Source organism: Mus musculus, chromosome 3, assembly GCF_000001635.26.
Source record: "Mus musculus strain C57BL/6J chromosome 3, GRCm38.p6 C57BL/6J".
Classification (NCBI taxonomy): domain Eukaryota; kingdom Metazoa; phylum Chordata; class Mammalia; order Rodentia; family Muridae; genus Mus; species Mus musculus.
Genome location: NC_000069.6, coordinates 37,546,894 through 37,567,867, shown reverse-complemented (window position 1 = coordinate 37,567,867; position 20,974 = coordinate 37,546,894). Strand labels below are relative to the sequence as shown.

Sequence of the window (20,974 nt, the reverse complement as noted above, 5' to 3'; positions counted from 1 at the left end):
AACCACATTCCAAACCTTCTTAAATCTCACTGAGTCACAACAGAAAGCCAGGAAGAATTATGGGAACACAGAAAGGAAAAGGAGCCCATCACTCCTGAGTCTGGCTGAAGCCTCTCCAGCTGAGGAAAATGAACATCTACTGTGAAGGTTGCTGACAGAGATAAGATACTGCTTCCATATATTAGCTATTTCATTTAAGATAGCAGTGAACCATACTTAAGGATTAAGCATGGATGACCATCACTCCTCTTCCAGACACTTTTTGGAAATCTAGAACAAGACTGTGAACTTGGCTTACAGTGAAGAACCCCAACGTTTCCCTTCTCATGATCTAGACTTTTGTGGTGTACCTGTAAGAACTATCTCATTTAGTTCCCCAGCAAACCTTTGAAGACATCAATTTCAAAACCAACCAAACATAACAAAAATAACCAAAATCCTACAAACAACTATTGTTAAGGCAGAGAAGTGAAACCCCTCTTTAAGAAACCAACACCCATGCTCTGTGGTGTGTCTTAATTTCTTCCGGAGCAGCACTTCTCTTTCTTTTAACCCTTGTGCTTAATATCTGTAATAACTGGAATTTCTTTGTGTATGAGTGAATGGTGTATATATGTGCTCATGTGGATGTGTGCCATGTGCCCAGGGAGGCTGAGGTTGACACTGGATGTCCTTTTCAATTGCTATTCAACGTCAATTTTTAAAGTTATATTTGATTTTATATAAACAAGTGTTTTGCCTACATGTATGTCTGTATGCATGCAATATTCATGAAGGCCAGAAGAATGCATCAAATTTCCTAGAGCTGGAGTTACAGATGGTTCTAAGCCACTATGTGGGTTTCTCAGAAGAGCAGCCAGTGCTCTACCACTAAGCCATCTCTCCAACTCAACCTCTTTTTTTCACACAGGTTCTTCTCATGTTCTTATCAATTCAGCTACCCCAGTTCACCAGTAAGCTCCAACGTTGGGGTTCTTCACTGCTTCTGCTCTTCAACACTGGGGCTGCAAACATGCAGTGGTTTACATGGTTGCTGTGGATCTGAATACAGGATCTCATTTTCACTCCGCAAGCACTTTACAGACTTTACAGTCTTTCCAGCTCCTTAATATTTCTTCTAATAAATACCAACTCTATTTCATACTGGCTTGTTTTGAAATTTCTTTCTGATGGATGGCAAGAATTCTGGGCTTGCCTTGAGTGGCAATCTCTAAACTGTCCATGTCTCTGAAGCCTTGACTTATAAGATCTACGTTCCCTTCTTTACCTAACTGAGGCCAGAATCTGCATGTTTGTATTTACTGAGGTTGGGGAATACATAGTTTTTCCTTCCTTAGTTTCTCCTTTATGTGTTAGAAAATTTCTATATCTATTCATACATATAACTCAATGTATTTATTTTGATCTTTACTGGAAAGACTTATATTCTATTTTTATTCAAATAAAAAATGCTAGGGCAAAATTACAAATTATACACAGTGAAGAACTGCAAAACCAAATGGCTAAGAGTACACTTTCTAAGCGGGAGGCATTAACTATGTGTAATCAGCGATAATCACCTGTGAGGAAGCAAAGGTACATACACGTGTGTTTCGCCGTTGATAGCATGACACACATTTAGTATCAGTAAGTCTCATCTGAAAGTCACATAAACTTTAAACTCTATTTTCGACATGTCCATGCAAAAGGAAAAAAAAGGAACTCTCCAATTTTACTGAGTAGAAGATAACAGTGAAATCTAGTTCTTCCTTTTTAAGAAAAGATTTATTTATGTGTATGAATGCTCTATTTGGATGTAAGCCTACATGACAAAAGAGGGCATCAGACTCCATTATAGATGGTTGTGAGCCATGACATGGTTGCTGGGAATTAACTCAGGACCTCTGGAAAAGCAGCCAGTGCTCTTAACCACTGAGCCATCTCTCCAGTACCAGTTCTCGCTTTTAACAATAAAATGTATTTTACAGCTGTGACATACTTCACAGATCACAGTAACAAGCTTCGGGGACATTTTCTATACTGCCCTCTTTTGCTCAAGCTGGGTGGGGATGATCTTCAGGTGAAGAAAAGTCTGAATCAAAACACATTTTACTATGCTCTTTTGGCTACCATTGCTTAAAGGATATCAGACTCATCAGCCTTTCTTGACCACTATCACTCGTTTGCAAGAATCCTAAAAAGAAGTTTTGGTATGAAGTCCAAAAAAGAGGAGTCTAAGGATGCTTGCTGATTGTATACATTAATAATCATGAGGAAGGTCAAACCGGTAAGGAAAGTACCTAACAACTAATTCAGAAGATAGACCAGTGTAATGGGGGAATGCAGCAGCTGGTGTTTCTGATGAGTTGAGGGTGTTTACCTAGTTTTAAAAATCTAAAAGATACAAAATTAAATGAATTTGAGTTAAATCTTAGGTCTGTATCTATGCATGTTATAGCACTTTAAATTAGGTCAACATTCAGACTTCTAAATACACTCCCCAACCCCCAATTAGGAAGAGACCAGTAAATTTTCTTAAGTACAGAAATATAAATTCACTGGACAAAGGGATCATGATATAATTGAAACTATGGATCTCCAGTAGATTCATATGTTTTATAGTAACATATGAAGAATGTGAAAGGAAGCAGACAGTCTCTATTCTTTCATCAGTCTGATCTGCCCGTTCTCCATCAGTTCTGGTCTCACCGAAGTAAGAACATCCACATTCATTTAGTACATACAAACTCACTGGCAGAAAGTACACCTTTTGCATTTATGTATAATAATAAATAAATCTTTGGGCAGGAGCAAGCAGGGACTGAGCAAGCGGGGTTGACCTGAGTGAGCAGAGGTCCTAAAAACTCAATTCCCAACAACCACATGAAGGCTCACAACCATCTGTACAGCTACAGTGTACTCACATACATAAAATAAATAAATAAATCTCGAAAGAAAGAGAAAGAAAAGAAAGAACACTCTCAAGATGTGGTGTAATTTAACAACTGTGCTAGAGTGTGTGCAGCTACAAGTCCTGGAATTTGCTCATCATTTAAAAGTAACTGGACTGCAAAGATACCACCATGCTGCCAGCAATGTAACATAGTCGTGCCTTTAACAAAAAAGTTCTACCATAAAACGAGATTTTACTTGCAAACAAAATATTTTGAACTATCTTTCTGATGACTCCTCTTTTAGTAGTATTTACAGAATTTCAACTCCCCCACACTTACATATTCACATGTAAGTTATGTTAAACTTAGGGTTACCATAGAATTCTGAAATTTTAAGTCTTTTTCCAAATCCTGATGTTTTTAAGGCTCCATATCTATAACTCCATAGCAAATACAAACAGGAAAGTTGTACTTAAAAGGTGCTCAAGAGTTACAGTGCACTCCATCTGCGAATGCCCCCGAGCCAGCTACTTTAGTTTCTGCTTCAACTTCTTTTATTTCTTCAAATATATGCAATTAGTTGTTATCTCTGTGGTGAACTAGAATTCAACTGCAGGGACAGAAATGTAGTCTGGATTAAAGAAGGAATTTTTAGGAAAGACTGGGTCTGTTAGAAAGTAAGTGTGGAGAATGTCAGAGTGCCAACTGGAAGGACCAGAATGCCACCAGAAATTCTCTCAAGTCGTTTTTCTTTATGGGGAGAGGGCCTCACTATGTTACCCAGGTTAGTTTCAAGTGATCCCCTGCCTCAGGAACAGGAAGGATGGTAGATTTTGCCACCACAACTGGCTTTTATCATGATTGTTAGATGCAATTTTCTCTGTACTTTATTCCCCTCTATGGTGGCAAACACAACCATCCATACTTCCTGTGTTCTACAGATTACAGTTTTGGCCACCAAAAAGTTCTCATCTTAATAGTTCAAGTGACCAAAAATCCCAAGGAAAGTCTCTGACTGGCCTGGTGTGGGCACATATAAAGTAAAATTGTGTGTGCTGTCACTTTATGATAACATGACAGTTTTTCCCTGGCTAGGAATAAAATCTGTAGTGGGCTAGACGGGTCACTTGAGCCTTTTGCTTCTTTGTGAACCTGTTAACATGTACTGCCTACACTCTTTCCTGTCTTAAGAGCTCGGTAGCATACTGCTTCAAAGTGAACTAGTGTGTGCCACATGGCAATTTATGCCTAGCAGCGCTTACTTTAAAAAAAAAAACAAACAAACACCAAAGCAAACCAAACCAGTGTTATGTATGCCACTAAGACACCAATCCATAAGTTCTTTGAAAATTCTTGAGGAAAAAGAAAAAGTTATGATATTCTTTTGAAATGAATTCCAGGAATGGGTCATAGTCAATTCGTAGCAGCTTTCTTTCTGTAAAATTCATTCCTTTTGTTGGCAACTAGAGATGTCTACATAAAAAGCAAACATGTACTGACTATCTTGTTGGGGAAAGTGGTCAAACTAGACAGATTACAAAATCCCAATATGGGGCTGTTCAGTTTGGAAGTTTATGAAAATTTTATATGAAGACAGCCTTTAAAATAAATTAAAATTATGTATGTAATTGGGAATGCATGTTGACAGGACTTAGAAGGGTGAAGTGGACAACATCCCAAATTACAGACCTCTGGTTGTACTCTGTAATTCTGAGTGGACGGAAATTGACCTTAAATGTCTGTCATAACAGCTCCACCCACTCCAGAAGCTGTCCCATTTTCTCTCAAGAAGAGGTGAATGGGAAGATGGAGGAAAGTTCAATTACCAAGGACCATTTAAAGAAAGAATATTACCACTCTATGAAAACATAGTACTTAAGTATGGAAAACAGGCAGGCAGACAGACACACAGACACACAAACAGTCAGAATCCAACAAATGGGAGAAGGGCTAGGGGAAGAGGGAGGGGGAGGGGGAGAGGGAGAATACAGAAAGCATTCATTCTTTTGCTGAGCAGCTTTTAAGGTAAAAAACTCACGGCTGATTTTCATTTTCCTCAGCCCCAGGAGCACATCGCATTAAAAAAAAAATCTCAGAATCAGAATATCTAATTTCTAAATATTTTAGTACATACCTTTAAAAGAATTATTAAAATTGCAAGAAGTCCTTAACATCAATAATATTGATATAAATAATCAATCATTACTAAGATCTTGCTATAATAATTTGCAGAAAATGTTTGAGTTGGGATTAAAAGTTATAGTAAACTACACTGAGTTGAGTATAGCTCATATCTACTGCATTCAGTTAGCATACCTCATATGGAAGAATTTTCTCATCCTCTTTTCTCTTACCATGATGGTAAAGGGACTTTATTTTCTATGGTCTATGTATTTTCTCATGCCTTAAAAATTTTCCACATCAAAAAAAGTATTTAAGCCAGGCGTGGTGGCGCATGTCTTTAATCCCAGCACTCGGGAGGCAGAGGCAGGCGGATTTCTGAGTTCGAGGCCAGCCTGGTCTACAAAGTGAGCTCCAGGACACCCAGGGCTACACAGAGAAACCCTGTCTCGAAAAACCAAAAAAAAAAATTTTTTTTTTAATATGTATATTTCTATGCTACATGTAGAGGCCAATTTTGGGAGTCCTTTCCTTGCATAGTATAGACTCTGCTTCCTCTGCCCAAGTGCTGCAATTACAAGTCTAGGTCACCATGCCTAGCTTTTGGCCATTACCTCTAGAGGGAAGCTCTGCTCTTCCTAACTCCTTATGTAAATGTTAGCACACTACACTGTTCTGCCTTGCCCTCTTCACACAACAATCTATCCAAGAGTTCACACTGTATGGAGAACTGTCCCTCATTCCCTTCACACTTGCAGTTTATTCAACCCAGCCCCATGTAAAAGGCATCCGAGCTGACTCCAGTCCTTTACTTCCCCTTTAGTTTTAAAACTTACTCATATGTCAGTGTCAAGACAGTTAAACAGGCCAGAGTAAAACTCAGGTTAATGTTCTCTTTCACTGAACATGAAGGAGTGACTATACAACCCATACCTTTTAAACCATTGTTCAGCCAAAATTTTAGAATAGGTAAATTTCAAAAAATACTATTTTTTTCCTTTCTTACTTGCCTGCTCTTCCATTCTTCTTTCCTCTGTTTTGAGCAGCTTCTCAAGGCTTTGAGCTTTTGCCAGCCTTAGGCACAGCACTGCCCCTCCATAGCGTCTACTAGTGTCATGTGTATGTGAGGCACTGACTTAGCCTTTCTCCTAGCATGGCTACTAGAGGTTAGTCTGTGTTCTGGGGCTCACATAGCTACTGAGCCTCTGCTGCAGCCGTAGTGCTAATGGGGCTCAGGGTATCTCAGGTCAGCTCTGTCTGGGCTCTGAAGTTCCAGAGTAGCAATTACGGGCTTAGAAAGTGACAATTGGGAAGTTCAGAATGATCCTGTTCTCAGAGGTTATCAGAACAAGTGTGGTACTACCACACTAACATAATATACACAGTAATGTGTGGGTCTATCATCTAATTCCTGGAAGATCACACACTTATGTACCACAGATGTGAACAATGTAGGCAGGCATGTAGTACACAGACATAGATAGGCAAAACGCCCATAAACACAATAAAAAGGAAAATAATGTAAAAAGAGAGATTTGCCAAAAACTAAAATAACTACCCACAGCCTTCAGCACCACTGAACTGTGCAACAGTATGTAAATTCAAGTTAAGAACCTCCTGTTACTAGTGTTTTGACGCGTGTGATTAGCAAGACTTCTAAAAAAATTAGGTTGCATTAAAAACAGAAACCAAATAAAAATACTAGAGATTAAACAAGCTCAGACTAGATGATGTTAATAAGAATCTGTTTAACAGAATCCACAGTAGGTATAAATAATTTCTCAAAGTGTTCTACATGTGTATTCAGTGTGAGCCTTGGGAAGATTCCACATCTTGACCAGGCACTTTGCTGAGTGGCCTTTCTGAGCATTTGGCCCCAGTCAGGGCAATCCTTCAGCAGCTGGCATGCTGGTGCTTTTAAGAAGGTACTCTATATGAATACGTTCTGTTTGCTAAGACTTGCTCAACTTTTGTCTGGCCTATAAGCAAATATAAATGTGTCTCTGTCCTAAGACAGAGATTTAGACTATGGACAGAGCCATACCTTCTGTGCATGAGTCTTCAAATGTTAATGGGAGTGCTGGGTCAAGACGTGGGGCCTTCCCAAGGCTCACACTGAATCTGTACGTAGAACACTTTGAGAAATTATTTATATCCACTGTGGAGTATAAAGTGGTATTAAAAAAGATCTTTATTTAACATTCATTAAGTCTAATCCTCTTTAATCTCTTGCATTTTTATTTGGTTTCTATGTTTTTAACTCAACCCAATTATGTAGAATTCGCTTATGGAATGACAAGTAAGATAGCCACATGTGATTTGTAAAGAAGTGTTACCTCTCAAAAGCAGGAAAGTTTTGTTTCTTCAGAAATATGCTAAGGGAAAAAAGAATAATTGTTTAAGAAAAAGTATGTAGATGGAAAAACTTGGTATTTTAACTAAAAAAAAAAAAACTTTGTGGTTGGCTGCCCTTATAAAGTAAAAAACATACACACTAAAAAGTAACTTAATGCTTGAATTTCTCTTATCTCAAATACTTTACTTTTGGTATCATTTGTAACTACAAAGTAATTCTTTTAAAAACTGAATGTATTTGAGTGTGTGTGTGTGTGTGTGTGTGTGTGTGTGTGTGTGTGTTAGGGTAGGGAATGGACCTGTGTGTTGGGGGTTGGTCTAGTGCTATTATGTATTCAAATGCTAAATATCAGCCCCCAAGATTTGGTTGCAGTCCCAATAAGCTGGTTCTCACTTACACCAAATGATTCTGACTGGCTAAATAAAAGTGGCTTTACTGCCAGTTACAGAGGAGAATGGAGGTAGGCAGGGTTTTGGTTACTGGGGTCACAGGTAGGGATCATGAAGAGAATGAGAGAGAAAGCGAGGAGGAGGAGAAAGAAGACAGAGAGAGCAGGAGCATTTCCAATCATTAGATGGGATGGGTCAGGAGCACATGAGACATACTCCCTTAGGACAGACTGATGGAATACTAACAGCCTGGGGTGAGACTCAAACAGCAAGTAAGTAACTTGGGGAGGGCAGCTGGCAAGTAGCCAGAGTAGCATAAAAAATAGTTCAGGGATAATGCCCAGTAATTGTACTAAGGCTGATTAAATAAATCAATAGGACTCTGTCTCGATTATTGGGGGGGCTGGCAGATCATATTAAGAACTAACAGAGTTATTAAACCCCACACAACAACACTTGTGGCAGAGGACAACTTGCTGGAACTAGTTATCTCCCTCAATCATGTGGGTCCCAGGAATTAAACTTAGGTTCTGAGGCTTGGCAGCAGTTGCTTTACCTGATAAGCTATCTCACCAGTCCCAAAGTAGTTATTTTAAAAGAAAAAAAAATCATTAGCTCGGCATGGTGGTATACACTTTAATCCCAGCACAGAGGCAGGTGGCTATCTCTGAGTTTGAGGCTGGCCTGGTCTACGAGCTGTTCCAGGCCAGCTGGAGCTACACAGTAAGTTTGCCTCCAAAGAAAAAAAAATTTGCTTCAGACTATAATCCTTTAGTCTCAGGAAGTGTAATTAATTTAAAAGTTGGTTTGTTTTAAGCTTCAATGTACTAAAATAAGAGAGAAATGACGGGCTGGTGAGATGGCTCAGTGGGTAAGAGCACCCGACTGCTCTTCTGAAGGTCTGAAGTTCAAATCCCAGCAACCACATGGTGGCTCACAACCACCCATAATGAGATCTGATGCCCTCTTCTGGTGTATCTGAAGGCAACTACAGTGTACTTACATATAATAAATAAATAAACCTTTAAAAAAAAAAAAAAAGAGAGAAATGACTTAAGTGATAGTATCTGATTAAAATGTGAAGATACAAATGTAAACTGAATTCTATGAACACTGTATAGCCAGCATGTCTCTTAGGGGAGAAGAAGAGCTACTCTACTCACCTGAACTAAATTAAGAAAACTTTTAAGAGAAGTCACTGTGTTACATTCATGGAAAACGAAACAGAAGGGCCACCTCAAACTGTGTGGAATGCAGATGGGAGAGTAAGCCACCAATGCCTGTTTAGAATGTGCAGTGAAATAACTAACATGAGAAACATGGAGTGGTGGCAAGGGGGAACAATACTGATGATAGTTAGGCTCGTGATAGAACCACCACGATGTGAAAGGTGCTGAGGAGTCTGAAGGGCCCAGGGCTTTCATCAACTTCCCAATAAACCAGCAAGAAGTTATCTCCCAATAAAACCGAAATTGATAAATGAAAACCGACAAACTAAATTTTAATTGGTTTGAACAGACTGCCCTAAATCATACAAAAGTTAAATGGCAGCTCTGGGTTTAGATGCCCAACTACAGTGACTATTCTCTACTTAGTCCACCAGACAGCCCTGAGCTAGATGAGAAGGCAGGTGCTGGGTGCTGAGCAACATCAGACTTTAGGGCCTGAACTTAAGGACCATCATGATGTGCAGGTGGTATTCTGCAAAGTTGGTCTTTGTAAAGACAGAAGTAGCAAAGGACAGACTACCTTCAAAGGGGTCAAAAGCAGCCTGACAGGACCGAAGTAGTTTTCCAACTATGCTTGTTTGCAGCTCTCTAAGCTTCTCAGGCTCTGGCAGTCAGAAAAGATAAGCAGCCACACTGGTGTGTCTACACTGTAGTATTGACACTGGTGTGTCTGACCTGTGGTTGAAGAGTGACACGTAGCCAAAGAAAGCTATGAATGGGCTCAATGGTTTAAATTTTAAAATATTTCTACTTTTTGTGTGTGGTGTTTGCAAGCTTGTGTGAGAAGCATGTACATGATGCACATTGTATATGTCTTCCTCAATTGCTCTCCACCTTATTTTTTGAGATAGGATCTCTCAAGGAACCTGGAGCTCACCAATCAGCTAGCCTGGCTGCCCAATCAACTCCACTGGTCTCTGCCTCCTCAGTCCTGGGGTTACAGACGAAGCATCACTACTGAATCTACTTTTACCACAAGGGCCAAGGAACTGAGCTCAGCTTCTCCTATCTCCCCAGCCTCAGCTATTCCGTTTTTGTAAAGTGACCCAGCAGTTCTCAAGTGTGAACTTTGTAGATGACAATGTTGTTACACAATGCTAAAAGTCTGAAAACACCAGGGAGAGAAGAGGTCCAAGAAGCAACCTTGGAAACATTTAAGCTTATCTCCATACTGGAGAATGGAATCTGTATGAAAGAGGAAAGAAAGGATCATGAAGCAAAGGGCTATCTGGCAGACGGCACTGAGAAGAACAGGGAGACTAAAGCTTGGGCTTGTTACAAGGACAAAAGAGCTCCAGTGAGACAGATCAACAGTGCCCAGTGAGGCAGCGCAGGCAGCCATTGCCAGTGAAGAGGAAGACTGTGTAACCTCACAGTAGCATGGCCAGAGGAATAAACTGCCCCAAAGTGGCCATGAAGCACAAAATGTTATTTCTAGAGTTGATTTTTAAATTCCTGAATTCATAACATAGAAATTTCATTCTGGCATTCACATAGTGGCATTTGTTGTTGTGGAGATAGGTAGAGTAGTGGTTCTGAGGAACTGCTCTGTAACTGCAACTGTAACCCAAGTCAGAGGGAGCCTAAAGAGCACATCCCCCAGTGTGGGGAAGACAACCCAGAAGTGATGCAGAAACCTCAGCTCTTCTCTACTGTCAAGTACCCTTCTTTTGTATTAACTTTATTTGTTTCACCTTAAGTCGCCCCCAATCATGCTGACATCTTCTACTGATTATATTAAATCTAAAAGTGTTCTTAAACAAACGAAAACTACTCACTTCCATTCCTAAGAGTCCTGCTTCCAATTTTCAGGAGGAAATTAAATAATGTATAAATCAAATACTGGGCCCAAGCCCAGACAGCTGAACATCGTTTTGTCCTTTCAAGGCAAAGAGGAAGTGTCTGCTGAGGGAGGGACAAGCCAAAAGAAATAAAGCTTAACCTCAGTCCATGTGAAAGTGATCTCAGATAACTAGGACGTCTGCAAGTACGTTAAAAATGAGACCACATACTAACACACAACTTTCCATGGACGTGAAAGGCTGTATCTGGATCTAACTCCCACCTTGAAAACAAACACATGCTGGGGAAAAGACACTGCCTTAGAAATCCTACTTAGAAGACAGAGAGAGGGAAGGAAGCCACAGGGAGGGAGGTAGACAAGAACTTCCCTGAGCACTTACTACAGACTCACAAATACATTTCACTGTAATTGAAAGCACTGCTAAAAAAATAAAAAGGTGGCCCCACCAGCCTGGTGGCGGAGGAGGAGCACAGTTACCCTCCGGACCTCAGATCATGTTGCTGGGAGTGTCAAGGAGCCTGTGGGCTATGCCTGCAGCCTGAGCACTGCCCTGGCCTTCTGGCTCACAGCACACTGGATCTGCTTTGCTGTAATGCATAAATTCACAGAGAAACATGAATGGATAACAACAGAGGAAGGTATTGGAACGATGGGAATCAGCAAGTTTGCATAGGAAGCTTTGAGAGATGTTGTTTACTGCAGTCTGCCAGAAGTGGGGACAAAATTGAAAAAACAAGAGGAGTTTGGTACTTTGGAGAGAGTGAAGGCTGCCAGTGAGCTCTCCTCACCTCTGTCAGGAGAGGTAACTGAAGTCAATGAAGCACTTGCCGCAAAGCCAGGGCTCGTCAACAAATCCTGTTAAGATGGTTGGCTGATGAAGATGACACTGAGCGACCCTTCAGAGCTAGATGAATGATGATTGAAGAAGCATATGAGGAATACGTGAAGTCCTCTGAGGAGTGACCATGGCACCCCTCCATGATAAAACTGGGACATGACCTGCCCAGCATGCTTGTCTTAAACCAGCGGAGAATAGAGGTCTTGAAATAACTTTTAGCAGTACTAATGGAAAGAAACTGGAACTGTTCTTGACAGTGCTACTTAAGACCCACCCCCAACTTCCTAATGGATGCGGATAAACACAGGGTACAGATTTTTTTTTTTTTTTTGATAATCACCATATTAAGTATTTAGACTAGAGGTTAAACTCTGGTGTTTAGAATTCTTAAGATCATTTGAGGTGAAAAGTGGTTATAAGCTGGGTTTGGTGACAGACCACTGTTTAATCCCAGCACTCAACAGGCAGATGTTAGTTCGAGATCGGTCTACATAACAAGTTCCAGACCAGCCACAGCTACATGGTGAGACCCTACTTACTGGTTATAAGAATTTCATAATTCAGCCGGGCGTGGTGGCGCACGCCTTTAATCCCAGCACTCGGGAGGCAGGGGTAGGCGGATTTCTGAGTTCGAGGCCAGCCTGGTCTACAAAGTGAGCTCCAGGACAGCCAGGGCTATACAGAGAAACCCTGTCTCGAAAAAAAACCAAAACAACAACAACAACAACAACAACAAAAACAACAACAAAAAAGAATTTCATAATTCGAGCCAGGCTGTTGTGGCGTACACCTTTCCAGCACTTGGGAGGCAGAGGCAGGTGGATCTCTGAGTTCAAGGCCAGCCTGGTCTACAGAGTGAGTTCCAGGACAGCTAGGGCCACACTGAGAAATCCTGTCTCAAAAAAAAAAAAAAAAATTCATAGTTCAAGATAACAGTGGTGTATCTTACATAATTTGGTACCTTGCCCATATCCACCACTGTGTCTTCTCACTGGAAATGCCTTGGAATGCAGGGAAGTGTTGTACAGTGTCAGAGGGAGTAGTGTCTTTGTTTTGCCATGTGCTGTGTTGGCTGTTGTTTTCCCACTGTGAAACACTGGCTATGTAACACTGTGAGAAACAAATAAAACATTCATCCTCTTTGAAAACAAAAATAAAAATGTGTGTGTGCGCGAGTGCGTGCGTATGTGTGTTGAGTGAGTGAGTTCATGCAGCCGAAGGGAGGAAAGAAGGTAAGGAAAACTCAATGAAGGTAGAGGAAGAAAGCATTAGATGAGTGGATGGCAAAATGATCCTGTGATTCTTCCTTAAGGTGGATACATGATGTGTTCCCACGAAACTTTATAACACTAACATTTGAATTTCAAACATTTTTTTTAATGTGTCAAAAAACCTTCTATTGAGTTTTCTTCACCCATTTAAAAATATAAACCTGTTTCTCTAGTTTTTGGGCTTTTCAAAAACTGGTTGTGAGCCATATTTGTTCCTCAGACTGTAGTTATTAACTCTACCACCCCCCCCCCCCCAATGTAGTAAAATCTTCCTATGAAACTGACTTGGATCTTCACTTGGGATTCTGTTTAAGAAAAATTATTCTTTTTATTCGAAATTAGGTGAATGAAAAGATGGCAGTAACAGGGGAAAACCATTATTTGGAAGATATAGAGCTCTTTTAGCATCTTTACGCACCAACATAAACATCAGAGTGTATAGAGGAAAGACTGTTAACTTAACCATTAACACCACAGCATCATTCTTGGACCAAAAATGACTCCTCCCTTTAGCAGAATCTCACAATTTCTCCCTGGTAGGTAGGAATAATACCCAGTGTCTATCACTCTACAGAAAACAGAAAGCTGGTACCCAGAAGGATTTTCTGGAGAGCATGCTGTGCTGATTACAGGTTGGTAAGCTTTACAGACTTCTTGACTTGTTTTCTGAAACTAATGAAACATAAGACTGTGAGACAACTATGGATATGGCTCTTAGGAAGAAAATAATTTTTATATATTGTCTGGGATTAAAAAATTCAAAACACTAGTTTTCTACTCTGTCAAAGTATAAATCTTGTAAAACACTCCAGCAGGTGGCTCAAAACTACACTACTGGTGTCATTCCTTCTTTTCTCTTACCTCCCTTCCTTTCCCAAACTTTCTGTTTTCACCCAACACTTATTTTAAAATAATGCTAGTAATTCTTAGTTCCTGAACAATTAAGACTGCCATCTTTTAACAAACTGTCCTCAGTTACTCCAAATCTTCTTAAAGATCAGCCTTACTGTCCTGTTCTGTAGGACCAGCTGGCACAGGCTGATGGCATCTGAAGGATAACAATGAAGAATAACCATTCCTAGGTGTTTTTACAGGCCAATAACTCATGGTGTACTGGACCTCCATGGGTAGAGTATACTTGCATCCCAGAAGAAGACCATACATTAAAATGATAGGAAAATTTTTCTTAGGAAATTAGTTCTCAGGTATGAGACAGTAATTACAGAAAGATACAATTCTTTGCATCAGAATCAACTTTGCAGTCATTTATCTACTTTTTGGCACTAAGAGAAAAGTAGGTAGAAAAAAGTTGGCTGAAGCAGCTACAGTGAAGAGATAAAGCCAAGCAGGGAGACTGTGGTAAACTGGCAGTAGAGATGGGGACAGGCTCAGAAAGAGAAGTCTAACTTTCTCTTTCCTATCACCAACCCCAGACAACATTGAAAAAAATTTTTTTTTTAAAGAGAGTAGTTTCAAGTCCATAGTGTAATCACTGAGTACAGAATTCTCACGTATTCTCTGTCCTATATACATAGCACCCTTCACCATCTACCCTGGCCCAATTACAATTAGTACACTGGTTATATCTGTGGCTATATTACTATCCTCCCAGACCCATAGTTTACATCAGGATTCTCTACTCTTTTACATATCATTAGCTTCACTATTTCTATTAGTCACACTTTTTGGCCCTGTTTAAAATACCTAAGAGAAATAACTTATTTTGTGGCTAAGTTTTGGAAGGCTCAGTCAGTGGTTGGCTGGCTAGTATGAGGCAGAATATCCTTGTGCTAAGGGTATGTGGCCATGGTGGCCAGGAAGCACAGAGACAGGAATGGACTAGGAACAGGGCAACTTCCAGTGACCTATTTCTTCCAACCAAGTTCAGCTTCCTATCCCCTCCTACCTCAGGCTAAAACCTATCAATAGATTAAAATCACAACCAATTCTTACTGATTGGATCCAATGCCTGAGTATGCTTGGAGGGGTAAGGGCATTTCATATTCCATCTGTATCAGTGTCCTCAAATACTCTCTTTTCTCTGGCCTCTTACTCTTTTACTTTTGTCTTTTCCAGAATGCCATGTGTTTGGAATTATACAGCAGGCCATTTTCAGACTGGTTTCTTTTACTTAGTAACATGCCCATCAGATTCTTCTGTGTATTTTCTTTATACTTTGTATAGATAATGTGTATAACAATTTACTTAATAATTATACTTAACGTATAATGATATTGCACTGTTTACATGTATTACAGTTTATATATCTGCTCACCTGCTAAAGAACTTCTTTGTGGATTCCAGTGTTTTCAGTGTTGTTTTTGCTTTGTCATAAATGTTGAATCAAAAGGCATCATGGTATATACAATCTTAATGCATCTCAGTAACTTTCAGAGCAGGTCTGAGGAAACAAGCCCAGCAGCTAAGTGACTGACTGCTGCTGCTCTCTTTACAGGGTATTTGTCTGAGCCCGGCCTAACTACATCTCATGATATTCCTCTCTCTCCTTGATGGCAAGCCTAGCAGTCTAAAGGTCTGTGAGTCTCTGATATTAGCTTAGGGTTAACACTCTAATTCACAATTGGCTATCCTCCCCCCCCCCCCCCCGCATCCAGTGTTAAGAATGACTTAGGAGGTTAGGGGTGGTAGTGTAGGCACTAATTCAGCATCCGGGAAGCAAAGGCAAATGGAGTTTGGGGCAGCCTGGTTTATATAGCAACCTCTAGGACAGACAGACTGTAGTAAGACTCTATGTCTCAAAAAAAAAAAAAAAAGAAAGAAAAGGAAAGAAAAGACTGTCTTTTAACAGATATATTTGCTAAGACACAAGCTATCAAGGCACCTTTAACCTTAGAAATATGTATTTCCCATTAGCTTTGTAATTGCTGCTGAAAAGAAGATTCATACCCTGCTTTTTTCTAAAAAATTTCAGTTTTGCCATACATATTTATGTAATTGTGGCTATAGCTCTTTAAAGATGGCACTAAGTAAAAAGCAAAATAAGAGATACTGTGACCAAGAAAGTGAATTTTCACAATAGTTAACATAAACAAAACAAAACACAAAAAACAGAACAAAGATGAAAGTACAAACATTGTCGGAAGAGATGTGGCATCAGATGAGCAGTATTTACAAGTTTCTCAAGATGGCATGCTCAGTGCTACAAGAGTTGCCTTCTTTGACTACTGTGGAAGGAATACTATTTAATTGGCTGACAAGCAGCTCCCAAGTGTTAGAACCTGTGACTGTGTTAAGGTACATGACAAGGGGATCAAGGTTACAGGTGGAATTAAAGTAGATAATCATCTGATCCGACAGGAGGATTAGCCCAGATTATCTGGACAGATTTATATCATCAGAAAGGTCCTGTGAGTATGACAGGAGGACACAAGTCAGAAACAGAGAGATGTAAGAATGGTGCCAGCCAAGGAAAAGCAGAGGGTATTAAGACTCTTAATTAACAACAGTAAGAACAAACAAACAAACAAACAAAAAATGAAGAAATTGTTCTATAACCTACAGGAAGGAGCACAGACTTGTAGATATACTGCATTTGGCTCAGTGGTAGCATAAACACCTGACTTTCAACTTCCAGAATTACAGTATAAAATATCTATATTGTCCCAGGAGCTAATTTTGTGTAACTTGTTATAACAGGAATAAAAAAATTTTATATATGTAAGAATCTAACCTTATTAAATGAAAACAGTAGCAATTCTTAATAATGGGAATAATAATAATAATAGCTATTTTTATTAAACTCCATACATATTATTTCCAATCTTTAATACAGGTGAAAAGTATTACTACTGCAATTTTACAGTGTCAGCAATAAGTAACTCACCCAATCCAATGTATTACAGCTTGTAAACAGCAGAGCTAGGACTGGAATGCAGTGAATGAAATGTTACTGCCTAGGCTTCCTCCACCAGAGAAAAGACTAACATAAAATTGCACTCTCTGGTAAGACAGTACAACTCAGCACTGTATGTCCTCTTGTATGAACCCCACATGACTTTCCTTCTCACTCATTTTCTTGACTCCAGAGAACAAAAGTGATGAATGCTTAAAAGATCAAACTAGAGCCTGGAGAGAGGGCTCAGCAGTTAAGATCACTGACTACTCTTCCATAGGATATGGGTTAAGCTTCAAGAACAAACACGGTGGCTCTCACACTCTATGTAACTCCACCTACTGTGGCTCTGATACCCAATTCTGGCCTCTGTGGGCACCAGGTATGCATGTGGTGCACAGACATACAAACAGGCAAACCATAAATGTATATAAAACTTTAAAGAATTAAAAAAAAAAGGTTTAAATAAACAAACAGAACAAACAAAAGAGAAAACTGAGGATTTTGTACAAATACTGCCTGCAACAACTTCTGCCAGTTTCATTACTTGGTTTTCCTACAAATTAATGAGCACAAAGTCCAGGGAAGATGCAGAATATTTTTTGTTCACATTTAACTGAAATACATAATAGGTAAGACTAGAAACTGGATTGGGGGTGGGGGAAGGGAGAACGAACAAATGAACCATCCAAAGGTGCATCTGAACAAAAGTATTGCACAGAAAACCACAATTCAACCAAAACAGTTTCCAGCACACTTGGCTGTGAGGGCAGATATCTGTACTACACAAAACAGCAACTAACCCCGCCCTCCACAGCTAGCCTGAGTGGCAGTGCAGAAGTATATGGAATATGTTTGTCCCCTAACCATTAGATGGTCACTCTCTTTAGGATTCTTCTTACTAAAAATTAAGAGCATCAGTAAGTATGACGGTGGCCACTGTCTCAGATCAGTGCTGCTTGGGATCTGCTCAAACAGACGGATGGCTCTATGTTCTGAATTTCTGTTTCATAGTCATTCATTAAGGAATGATCTTTCATTACCAGATAGTCTGTCAGATCATGGGGTATTTACTGGGAATCTAATTACCGTTTCCAGATTACATCAGTACTCAATAATCTTTGGACCAGAGAATTAGGTAACAGGATTTAACAAGGTTTAACTAATCATGAACTCTATTTAAAAAAATAACTGATCTGAACCTTGCCAAAACCAGCAATGATGATCCAAACTTGTTACAATCAATTATCAGAATTTATAACCAAAGCAAAACAAAGTGACTATGGTTTTTATTTTATTTTTTTTAAACTCTCCAACTTTGGTGAACATCCAGATGTCACAAAAGAATATAGTTAAGGTGTAAGGCTGTAATACAAGGATGCCACGTATCTAACAAAGACACATGTCAGTGGTGTAGTATGTAGGAAAGCACTAAGAGGCAGTAGCACGTTTGAGGTTAGGTCTAGGAGGTATTAAAGTCAATGAAAGTTGGCCTTTAATAGGAAGAATAAAAACCCACTTCTCCCTCTTTTTTTCTGCCTCATTGTCATATGATGAAGGAGCTTTGTTTTGTTACATGCTTCTGCCATGATTTTTTGCCTCATTACAGACCCTAAAAGGATGGGGCTGAAAAGACTGAAACCACCATGCTTTTGAGCTCAAATAAACTTATTTATAAGCTGAATACCTCAGATATTCGTGACAGAAAACTAATGGGGATGGCTTCAGATATACTAAAAAGAACATTCCCAAGTCAATGTTTTTGTTTTTTTTTTTTTTAAATATTTATTTTATCTCACTTAAAGACAGGGTTTCTTTATAGTCCCTGCTGTCCTGGTACTCACTACGTAGACCAGTCTGGCCTCAAACTGCCTGCCTCTGCCTTTCATGTGCTGGGATTAAAGAAGTGAACCACTACACCTGTCAAAATTGTTAATTTTTTAAAGGAGAATCCCACTCACAAAAATTCCTTCCTTCCTTCCTCCCACCCACCTATCACCAAACATGTATGGAGTACAAAATACAGGCCAGACTCTTAGTCTTGTCTCCTCTTCCTTTTTTAATGACGAGGTCTCATGTATCCATCCCCAAACTTGCTATACAGATGAAGATGACTCTGAGCTCATGAACCTCTTGCTGGGAGCACAAGTGCTGAACCATCCTGCCTGATTTATGTGGGGCTTGGGGAGGACATAGGGCTTCTAGCATACTAGGCAAACTCTCTATCACACTAAAGTACAGCTTCACTACTTTTCCTTCTTCTTTCTATTTTTTATCAGGGTTTCTCAGTGTAGCCTTGGATGTCCTGACACTCACTCTGCATATAAGACTTGCTGGCCCCTGCCTCCTTATGATCAATCAATTTTCTGTGAAGCTTCTGAGGTGTTAATACCGTATTACAACGACATTAAGTTTGGAGTACAGAAGTGATTCTTAAGACAAGTGCAGAAGGTCAGTTATTAAAATATTAAGTTTAAAAACAGCTTGTAATATAGAACTAGATTGCAAAACAGGTGAGAAAACAATAAAGAACTAAAGCGGGGAAATTTAAATTCAGCAGAAGCATTACATGGCTGAGCACAGCCACTCCTAGTTAACTGTAGAGAAAAGCAGTATATGTTTACTTAAACAACTCCCACCAGTGGATTGCCATTAATATACACAGGACTGCTTTCTCCTTTCTCTTCATGATATAACTCTAAATATTCACTAGAATTCTATAGACTGGATTTTTACAAAGAAATGAGGAAAAAATGAAACAAAATGTTTGGACAGCTGGGGATACGATCTTGGAAGAATGTCTAGCATGTTTAAGGCCATGAACACCCCCTCACCAAGCTCTCCCCCACCCCACCCCAGAGAGTCTGGAAATCATCTCTAAGATGATTCACAGATACCCTAGACTCAGAATCCTAGTTAGTATTAAAAAAGAGGATTCTCTATGTATTATACTATGCATACTAGAAATACCTTGAGGCTGCTCACTGTACAAGGATTCGGTATTAATATAGGTCACATGAGACTTGATAGAAGAGACTTTCAAGTTGAGAAGAGATAATTAACGCCAAATCCTGAGTCCCTTCAACTTTCCGTACCCTACCTATGAATCACATATAGTTAAAATCATCTCTTTCTTAATATGAAAGAACAGAGGCATCCTCTTTCAGCTGAAATCAAATGCTTCTCTTTGACAATGACCCCAATCCTGTGATTGTCACTAGTCATTCTTTTCCTTGGATATTTCATTCTAGGTTGTCCTGTGCTTCCTTAGCCTATAAGCACACCCTCTTCTGCTACCATTATCCCTATAGCTACTATTTAACCTTTACCTCTTAAAAAATAAAAATTAACTTAAAATTTTAATTCTTTTTGTTCTTTTTGTGCATGCAATGTAGTCGATGTCCATGGGTGGGTATGGAGGTCAAAGGTCAATGTTGGCACTCACTGACTGCTTAGATGGTTGGTCAGCAGTGTCAAAGCTCCTCCTGCCAATCCCCTATCCCCAAAGCTACAGTTACAGATTCATATTACCATGTGCCCAGCTTTGGTATATCAGCTCAGATCCTCAATCTTAGGCAGAAGGCATTTACTAACCAAGCCATTTCCCCAAGTGTATTCACTTAAAATTCTTGAACAAAGACCCTCTCTGCTTACTTCAATTTTCTACAATCCACTTTCCCTTCACTCCTCCATAGGAACAGCCTTTAGTGAAGGCATTAACTACCTGCAGACTGCTTAGTTCAACAGAACCAAGCCTAGCTGCACGAGTACCAAGTTTTATTTCATTCACTTCTAGAGATCTTTCTCTAGTTACTTCTGTTTTATATTTTCTTACTGTTTTATCTGTTCCAAAGTTTCCTCTTGGGTCAAGGACTCTTTTCATTTTATACAGCACTCTGAGAGAACTCTATGATGCCATTTTTGCTGTTACTATTGGTCAAAGCCAAGAAAAAAGCCATAGGAATTGCTGCATTCATTCTATTTTCATACCAAGTAGTAATTTCAGAAAAGAAGTAACACACCCACTGCATTATATTTATGGGTTAAAAAGTTACAGAGTTTTTTGATTAACTGTAAATCTGCTTACTTGGTAGTTATGTAAGAACTATTATATAAGGAAGGAATTTGATGCTACTATTCTATTCTTCATACTTTGTTAATTATACCAAAAATAAAATAGACAGTACTGTGAGTAGATGAATATGTTTTGCTCCCCTTTGGAAAAAAAATTAGTTGAAAA

The 20,974-nt window shown here is 39.4% G+C and overlaps 1 protein-coding gene and 1 long non-coding RNA gene across 8 annotated transcripts in view; one reads left to right on the top strand and one right to left on the bottom strand.

Annotated features, from left to right (window-relative positions):
- Positions 1 to 20,974, bottom strand: part of Spata5 (spermatogenesis associated 5) — a 159,194-nt gene that overhangs the window by 11,229 nt on the left and 126,991 nt on the right. Inside the window, exon 16 of one of the 6 annotated variants that reach the window (XM_017319672.2) lies at positions 7,331 to 7,369. The exons of the other annotated variants lie outside the window; for them this stretch is intronic. Within the exon in view, the coding sequence (XP_017175161.1) occupies positions 7,334 to 7,369 (36 nt within the window). The 3' untranslated portion in view covers positions 7,331 to 7,333. Of the gene's footprint in view, positions 1 to 7,330; positions 7,370 to 20,974 lie in introns of those variants that run through there. 6 annotated transcript variants of the gene reach the window in all.
- Gm36412 overlaps positions 1 to 20,974 on the top strand; it is a 60,043-nt gene that overhangs the window by 34,522 nt on the left and 4,547 nt on the right. The window contains exon 3 of one of the 2 annotated variants that reach the window (XR_880778.2): positions 911 to 2,783. The exons of the other annotated variant lie outside the window; for it this stretch is intronic. This is a non-coding gene — a long non-coding RNA (predicted gene, 36412). Of the gene's footprint in view, positions 1 to 910; positions 2,784 to 20,974 lie in introns of those variants that run through there. 2 annotated transcript variants of the gene reach the window in all.